The 8,482-nt window shown below is 62.0% G+C and overlaps 1 protein-coding gene across 1 annotated transcript; it reads right to left on the reverse strand.

Annotated features, from left to right (window-relative positions):
- Window positions 1-172: 172 nt before the first annotated feature.
- On the reverse strand, window positions 173-8,468 carry CABP7 (calcium binding protein 7). The gene is made up of 5 exons (XM_019795676.2): window positions 8,319-8,468; window positions 1,923-2,066; window positions 988-1,100; window positions 522-675; window positions 173-300 (listed from the first exon to the last, which is right to left on the reverse strand). The coding sequence occupies exons 1-5, from the start codon at window positions 8,425-8,427 to the stop codon at window positions 173-175; spliced, it is 648 nt and encodes a 215-aa protein (XP_019651235.2). The 5' UTR covers window positions 8,428-8,468.
- Between the last annotated feature and the right edge of the window lie 14 nt (window positions 8,469-8,482).

The following is an 8,482-nucleotide window of genomic DNA, read 5'->3' on the forward strand; positions in this document are numbered from 1 at the left end:
GGGGTGCCCTCAGAGCCGCCGCCAGGCCCTCTGCAGCCAGGCCACGGCGCCATGCAAGGGCCCGCAGGGACGGGTGGGGTTGCCAGACGTCCAGTCCCCAAAGTAGATGCCGAGTGCAGGAGAGGACTGCGGGCGCTGACGGGTGCGGATGGGCCCCGTGCCCCGCGCGTGCCTACTTCATGCCGCTGCGCAGCACCTGGTTGGCGGCGATGAGCATGACGCTGATGATGAAGGCGATGGCGAAGGCGCAGATCAGACTCTTGCGCACGCACGTCTGGCGGATCTGCTGGTTGGAGCAGGCTGTGGCCGCCCGCCAGGGAGCACCAGAGAGAGACAGACGGGGACAGCGAAGCATGGAATCAGGAGCCGCCTGCACTTCCGCACGTGGGCTCATCCCACGGGACACGCAGGGACGCAAGGCGTGGGGCGGGCCAGGAGCCCCAGCCGTCCCTGCAAACCCTGGTCGCCCCCCCACCACCCAAGCAGTTGGCCTGCCCATGGGGGTACCGGGGGCCACTCACTCTCCACGTCCACGGGGCACTCCTCAGCGGTGCCCAGGTGGCTTTCCTCCTCCGTCATGATGATGTTCTCGATGTCCTTCATGGACAGGTGCTCACAGAAGGTGTCGTAGAGCAGCCGCTTCAGCTCGTCCACGGTCAGCTTCTGCATGTCGCACTGGGGAGGGGAGGAGACACAGTGCTTTGGCCACTGCCGCCACCAAGGCCGCCTCCCAGCACTCTCCAGCCGCGCGAGCCCAGTGACAGGCCTCCAGATTCTGGAGGACTGGAAACCACTCATTCCATTCCTTGAGTCCTTGACCACACCAGCCTCCCCCAGGGAGCCCTTGGCACTCTGGGAGGTAAGACATCCAGGGGACAAAAGCCTGGAATAGTCATCCCCCTTTACAGTATGGCCCTGGCCATTCACTGGCCTGATACAGCCCTCCACAGTGTGCATAGCCCTAAGTCCCAACTAGCCAGTGCATACCTTCCAGAAGACGGTGTCAAAGTCAGTGCCGTGGAACTTCTCTGGGATCCCCGAGGTGGAAAGCTTGGGTCCCAGGAGGGTCACAAACTCCTCAAAGTCCACTTGGCCATCGCCTAGAGCAGGCACAGGTCCAATCAGTGGGCCAGCCTACAAACTGGGCTGGGTCTGGGCCACCTTGGGTCACTGTGGTACCTTGGGCAGGTCCCACCTTCTCTGAGCCTTGAGTTATTTACAGGGAGTAAAACGACCAAATACGATGAGGCCCCACCTGGCAAAGTGGCCATGGAGTGCAGCAGGTGGGCCCGAGCACGTGGGAGAGCCTCACATTTTACTCAGAAACGTGGCTTCCCAGCAGGTGTGGGGCCTGACATTCCCACCACACAGACAGGAACTAAAAGCTCAGGGCACAGTCCGCACAGACCGCTCCTTGCTCTCTGGGTGAAGAGGAGACAGGGTTGGAGCCCCGTGGCGGGGTGGGGATTTGAGAAGAGAGGACTGGACATCACCGGTCTTTTTTACCAGGTTTTCCTTAATAAAATGCCAGGTGGCAAATATGACTAAATGATTTTTTATTTGGGGTGAGGGGACCTTTAAAAATTGCTCCGGAGGCCCCTGGCCAGCTCAGTCAGTAAAGCATGCAACTCTTGATCTCAAGGTTGTAAGTTGCTGGTAGAGATGACTTACAAATAAAATCTTTAAAAAAAAAGAAATTGGTCAGAATGCGGAGCGAGAGAGGCAGAGCCCCTAACCTCCGTGTGTGGGTGTGGCTGGGGCCATCCCACTCCAGCCTCTGTTCTCCAGGCTGAGAAATGGGACCAGACCTGGCTGCCTCCTGCCAGGGGCTTGGAGGTACCTGGAGGGAGAGGCTCAGGGTGGGCTCAGCCTCAGAGGCCCAGGTGAGGGGTGAGGAAGCGGAGGCAGGGGTTGGCGCTCACCATCCATGTCCAGCCGCTGGATGATAACTTCCAGCTCCACCTCGTTGGGCATGTAGCCCAGGGAGCGCATGGCCGTGCCCAGCTCCTGCTTGGAGATGAAGCCATTGCCATCGCGGTCAAAGACTTTGAAGGCCTCACGGATCTCTGTGGGGGGAGCAGAGCAGGTTGGGACCTCACCTCTGTCCCCAGCACCCCCCTCCCTAGGTCCCCAGGATCCCCAATCCCGCAGCCCGAGCCCAGCATTGAGAATCCACTATGGAGACCAGTGGCAGGTGGCCCAAGTGCCCACCACAGTGCTGCCTTCCGGGAGCTCAGGGCCAGCCAAGCTGGGCAGCAAAGGTATGCCCAGGCCCGCAGTGCTGCCGAGATCACCCTTGGGGGGGTCTTCTCCGAGCGCCAGACGCCAACAGCCTCTCAGGGTGTGCTCACGACGACCCCGTGTGGCGGGTAAGCATGGCTCCCGGGGCCTGGCAGCGGTGGCCTCCGCAAGCTGCCAAAGGCTTCCCTGTCCACCCCTTACTCCTTCCATCCCCCACTCCCCCTCCTCTCCGTCGCATGCTTCCTCCCCTGGACTGGCTTGGAAACTCCAGCCATCACTCCTTAAGGGCAACGGAGCACCCCGTGAGGCAGCCACCAGCTCCGGCTCTGGGCTAATGGGGCTAAGGGGGCGACGGCTCCATGCAGAGACTGCCTCCCCAGCCCAAGGTTTGGGGGAAAGCGGAGGCTGGCTGGAGGGGACCCAGAAAGCCCAGGCCTGCTCAGATGTGGAGAATGTCCCCTGCATTGTACAGAAGGGGAGTTGGAGGCCTGAGGACCTGGGTGACTCAGGGGTGGAGAGCAATGCTCTGGGCTGGGAGCAGGGAGTGACTTAGGGCCAGACTCAGTCCCACCCACAGTAGAATGCCCAGGAGTGACTGAGTATGACAAGGGTTTTACCAAACATGTTCAGGAGCTGTTGGGGTCCTAACCTCTCCCCGCTCACCTTCACTCTACCTGCTGTCCCTTCGTGGTCACTCAGCCCAGGAAAAGCCATAAAGAGCATCTTCCTTTGGCTGAGAAGGGAACCTCACCCCACTCCCACCCTCTCTGCTCCAGCATCCTGGTTCACCTGCCAGCCTCTTGGCCTTTGCCTAAGCTCTCACCCTGGCTGGGACTTCAGCAGGCAGAATCCTGCCCCTGGATATGGGTGTGGGTGTATCTGGAAGCAGAGACAGATGAAAATCCTCCACGCTGCAGGCCTGGAAACTGAGGCATGGAGAGGCAAAACAGCCAGCACAGGGTCAGTTTGGGGTCAAGGCTGTTTCTGATGAGAGCAGGAATCTGGCCAGCCCAGGCCTGGCCTTAAATATCTGTGAACGCCTAAAACTCACTGTGGAATCCTGTGCCACGGGGTTATTCCCTCATCCCACTGGCCCCAATGCAGACTAGGGGCCATGGCAGGGTAGCGTGCGTCAAGGCCCCAAACTTCATCAGGCTGTTCCTACCTGGTGTTGGCCCGCGAGGCCCGGAGGTTAGACCAGATGACACGCAGGCCAAGACAGAGGCGGTGGCCTCAGCCAAGAGGCCTGGGCCCCCAGGCCCTCTGACTCTGGATCTTCCCCACCCATCCTTGGCTGGGCCTGAGAATCTGGTCTAACCAGGGGCCTCTAGGACAGAAAGCAGCCGCAGTGGGTGATCTGGCGCAGGCCCAGGGATTTCTATAATCCCTGGACTTGGAACTCCAGGCCAACGCCCACCCAGTGTTCTCCTGGGCCACTGACAAGGTGGTGAGTTCCCCACCAGCAGAGGTATGTGATGGGGGCCAGCAGTCACGGAGGCGGCTAACGGGGTCCTATGGCTTAGAAGTCTCTAGGTAGGGGTTAAGGCACCGACTATGCAACAGGCACACCGTCTACCACTTTCGCCACCACACACACTTCGGTTTCTGGCCGGCAGTGTTGCCCTCCTGATCCAGCCCCAGGCTCTGGCCACCTCAGGTGTCCTGAACTCCAGCCCGAGGGGCCCTTTCAGCCCTGGTGAGCACCAGAATAGCTCCACGTCCAGGCCTTTGAACACAGGGCTCCCTTCGCCGGGGAGGTCTCCCCCTCACTGTGGCAAACACTGGTGCATCTCAGGCTCCCAGCACAGACAGCACCACCTCCCTGATGTCCTCCCTGCGCCCCAGCGGACTCTGGTCTTCTTCTGGGCTCCCACAGAGCCCGCTCTGCCCTTGCACTGATCACACGGGACTGTGGATGAACCACGAGTGCCATGAAGCCGGGGGCCACCACGGGGGCCCCGCGACCTGGAACAGGGCCTGTCTGTCAAGCATGAACATCTGCCGAACTAGTGATTAAACGAATGAATGGCTGATCCAGGGAGCCTGCCCTTCCGGAGCACCCAGAGAGAGGAGCTGAGCAGAAGTTCATGGGCTACTTGTTGTGAAGCCATCATTCAGAGCCCATTTACTCCTAGTTTACAAACAATCCTGGTAAGAGTAAGCGCTTGCTTTCCACGCCCCAAGCAGGCGAGAAGCATGAGGGGAGGTGGAGGATGCTGTCCCCCTGTCCAGCCCCCCAAGGATCCCACCCCAACCCACCCTACGGGCCACCACAGAAGAGGAGAATCGAGCTGAAGGCTGGGTTGAGGGTACCATCCCCAGATTTCTGGGTGAGGGGCTGGTTTTGGAAGGAGGAACACGGGGTCAAGCACTCCTTCTTTCTGGGTCCCTCAGTTTCCTGCTCTGCAGAGGCCCACTGGGAAATCTCGAGTTGGGATGGCAAAACCCTCGACCCACAGTGGGACTGCAGGGGATGCTGGCCCCCTCCCCTGCAAGGAGCTGGGGTCCAGGCTGTCCCTCCCACCCTGGCAGGGGCCGGGTGTGGCTGCTTCAACTGGAGCCCCTCATGCTCTTCTGGAAGCCCAAAGGAAATGCACCGGGCTGGATGGGAGACAGTGGAGGGCAGGTGAATCTTGGATTATGTGGGCAGGTGACAGACCCTGAGGCAGCCCAACAGGCCTCAAGGGGGATCTGCACTTCATCAGGAAGCTGGAGTCCAGAGACAAGGTGCACACGCTGGAGGTCACTCGTGAAGGGGGGGCAGCGTCTGTCCTCTGCAGCCACCGCCATGCTCCGCGGCATTGGCCCCACGCCCCACCACTTTGGCGGCCCTGAGCTTCCGGTCTGCGCAGAGGCGGCTGCTGGGCTTGCAGGGAAAGGGACAGGATAGGGGACTCCCCCATCCCCCCATACTCCAAATGCCCTATTTGGCCACTCTCAATGCGGGCTCCACTGTCTGACTGAGCAGGCCAAGTGCCAACCCCAGAACCCTGCCCTGGTGGCTGTCTGCCTGTCTGTCTGTCTCCTTCCTCTTCTCTCTGGCCAGAAAGGGCTGGGCTAGGGCTTGCGGCCACCGTACCCCTACCCTCAGGGGCTCAAGTCCATTGATGCCACTAGGGGCCAGCCTCCATGCTCCTGCAGACCCTGGGGGGCTTCGCTGGGTGTGTGTGTTGTGGCAGTGGTGGGGGGTGAGATACGGGGAGAAGCGGAAAGCCTGTGTGTCTCCTTCTCCAGGGTCAGACAGGCTCCAGGCCAGCTTTGCCTAGCCACGTCTACCCTGCCAACTGCCACCCACGGCTCCCTGGGGCCACAGGTCCCCAGATGCCTTTGCCAGACCTTCAAGGACGCTTCTACCCAGCCTTCCGCGGAGCCTGCCTTCCTGGCCCATCCCCTTGCACATCCTGGGTCCCTAACTCAAGAGCTTCACCAATCTCTCCACACTCCACGCTCTTACTCCTGCAAGACCCCCCTCCTTGGCCTCCCTGCTGCAGCATCTGGGTCCGCAGGCTCCCGCTGCATGCCAGGCCCCTCGACGAGCGCCTCCGCTGTGTCCTCTGTCGCCAGCAGCCCCTTTTACAGATGGAGACACCGAGGCAAGAAAGACAAGTGATTGTCCAAGGTCACTCTGTGAGCTGAGGGTGTAGAGATTTGAGCCCGGTGTGGCCCAGCTGGGAAGCCCTCGTCGACACCCTGGAAACCCTGGGCTCTCCACCTCCCTTACTGGTCCCTCTCCCCACTCAGATTAACTGCCCCCTGGATTTCTGCGGCAGGCACGTAATGTCTGCAGAATTTCATCCCAAGCTGCCGGGCTTCCTCTTCTCTGCACATGTGAGTCCCCCCCCCCCCGTGGGTGTCCTCTCAGCAAAGGACCTAGATCTTACTCAGACTGCCCTGGGGCAGGAGCACAAGTGCAGGGCACTGGGTGGGGTGGGGGGAGGGGTGTCATCTCTTCCAGCCACCCCCCGCACTAAAGGACCGCGGGGGCCTGCGGAGACTTGGGCTCCCAGGAGTGCTTTTGGGGTGCCTACAGGCAAGATGGGGGTCAGCTGTGGAGGACAGCTGCCCACAGGCTAGGAGATAGGCTGGGGCCACCCAGGCATCTGGTTGTTCCATGACCCCCACCTGGTCACCCCAAGGAGGGCCCTGCCCTTCAGATGCCCCCTGCGATAGGGTCCCTCTGCTCCTCAGGGCCCGGTAGAAGGGGACAGGAGAGAAGCAGGGAGTGCGTTTGGTGTGGTTGGTGACTAACACTGCTGGGTTCCTGCCAGTGTGTCCACCAGGCAGCCTGAGGGGAGCCTGCGGCCTCCTCACCCCTGCACTGCCCTCCCTGTGCCCGCTCACCTCTGCATCCCAGCCTCTTCTCAGCTTCTCAGGGTCTGCATCCCAGGGTTGGGAGATCAAGAGAGGAGAGACCCAGCCAGGCCCATAGCAGGGCTGCCAGCATATGGTGGGGTGCTGGAAGCAAGGGTAGGGAATGAGGTGGAAGCTGCATGGGTTTTGGGGGGACAACGTTGTCCCCTGCCCAAGTGGCCAGGAGGAGGGGATAGAGGAGGGTCCATGGAGGGAGACACTGGCAGGAGGTTCGGGGTGGCCCAGGGCAGGAACAGACAATGGTGGGGAAGAGATGGCCTGTGCCCCATCCCCTGCCCTCTTGGCCCTCATTGCACCTCCTCCTTTTCCCAGGCCCTGGACAGACAGGGCAGACACTTGGGCTTTGGGGTTCAAGGCCAGAGATCCAGCAGCAGCACTCATGTCTCTGTTCTGCCTGCATCAGACACCAGACCCCATCTCTGTGGCTCTGCCAGCCTCTGGGGGCTTTCAGGGGACTTGAGAGGAGCGGGTGGCTCATCATCTATGGTGCAGGGTGTGTGGGGGGGTTAGCTACCTTCTCCCTCTTGAACTTCCCCTCACCCAGTCTGACTCCCTCAAGATCTACCCTCTCCAGGGCTTGGGGATGAGGGAAGACCTCTCTCCATGCCTCCCCCGGTTCTCCCATCATCATCCCTGACTGCACTGGTGTCTCAGCTGCACCCCCCAAGCCCTGATGCGCCCCAGATCTCAGAGACCCTCGGATCCAAGATAATTGAAGAGAGGCCCAGCCTCTGGGCGATCTCAGTCCCTCACCCAACAGCAGATAAGTGGATCCCAGGGGTCCAAGGCTCCTGTCAGCCCAGAACCCCCGCTCCACTCCAAATGGGGCCCTAGGAGGTCTGGGGGATGGAAGGCCCGAGAACCTGCCCCCAGCCCAGGAGGGAAAGAGCTTGCAGGCCCTAGGGGTCTCACTGCTCTGCAGAATCTTCGGTCCAGGGACCCAGGACCCTGACCTCTGCTTTGATCTCGCCTAGCCCCTTGCCTAACATCCCCATTCATGCTGAGAGGCAGAGGGACTCCCGGGGGAACAGATTTGGGTCCCAGCCTCTGCTTTTCCCTTCCAGGCTTGGTTATCGCGACCAAGCCGCCCAATCTGGCCACTTGTTGTCGCCACCACCTCCTGGGCCACCCTCCCAGCACTCTGGGCTGGGGGTCCCCTCAGGGCTGTGCTGAAGGGGCTAAGGGCACAGGAGGGACTGGGGACGGACCCGCAGGCGGCAAGAGCAGGGCAGTCGCCCTCTCCCCTGCTCCGGCTGCCCGAGCAGATTGGATTTTAAAAGCGACACGAGCGGAATGTCAATTCGAGCGCAGAGCAGCGGGCAGGCGCCGCGGAGGGGATCAGGATGCGGGTGCTCCGGCCGGGCCCGCGCGGGGGGCGCAGCTCGGACCCCCGCCCAGACCGTCGCGTTGCCGCACCGTCACCGCGGACTGCGCGGCCCCGTGACCCTGCTGCGGGGCTCGGCAAGTTTCCGCAGCGCGGGGGACCATGCGGGCAGGGGCTGCGCCGCCCCTCCGCCTTAGCTACCCCCACCGCGGCACCCAGAGGTGCGAGTTGGTCTTGACTCCCCGCGCAGCTGCTCTCTGGAGCGCCCACCTGGCAGCCGGCACCTGCGGACGGCCCCCCGCCCCCTGCGCCCCTAGTCCGCGCTTCACCTGGGCGCACAGGTAGGAGGGCCGGCGGGCAGGGGTCCCAGCGGGGCACTCACCCTCTAGTTCGTCCTCAGGGATGTCCACGGGGCGCTGCTCCGACAGCAGGTTGGGCACGGTGTAGATGCCCCGGTACATCAACGCCGCCGTCACCGGGTGGAACGGCATCTTGGAGGATCCGCGCCCGCCCGCCCGCCGCAAACTTTGAGGTCGGGGCTCATGG

Source organism: Ailuropoda melanoleuca, chromosome 12, assembly GCF_002007445.2.
Source record: "Ailuropoda melanoleuca isolate Jingjing chromosome 12, ASM200744v2, whole genome shotgun sequence".
In the NCBI taxonomy this organism is placed as follows: domain Eukaryota; kingdom Metazoa; phylum Chordata; class Mammalia; order Carnivora; family Ursidae; genus Ailuropoda; species Ailuropoda melanoleuca.

Bases quoted from the DNA above. Each gene is read 5' to 3' on its own strand.
- CABP7 (XM_019795676.2), bottom strand. From the start codon at position 8,427: ATGCCGTTCCACCCGGTGACGGCGGCGTTGATGTACCGGGGCATCTAC. The intron at 676-987 runs GTATGCACTGGC...TCCCCTCCCCAG, and splicing joins TTGACACCGTCTTCTGGAAG to TGCGACATGCAGAAGCTGAC. The intron at 301-521 runs GTGAGTGGCCCC...GGGCGGCCACAG, and splicing joins GTGCCCCGTGGACGTGGAGA to CCTGCTCCAACCAGCAGATC.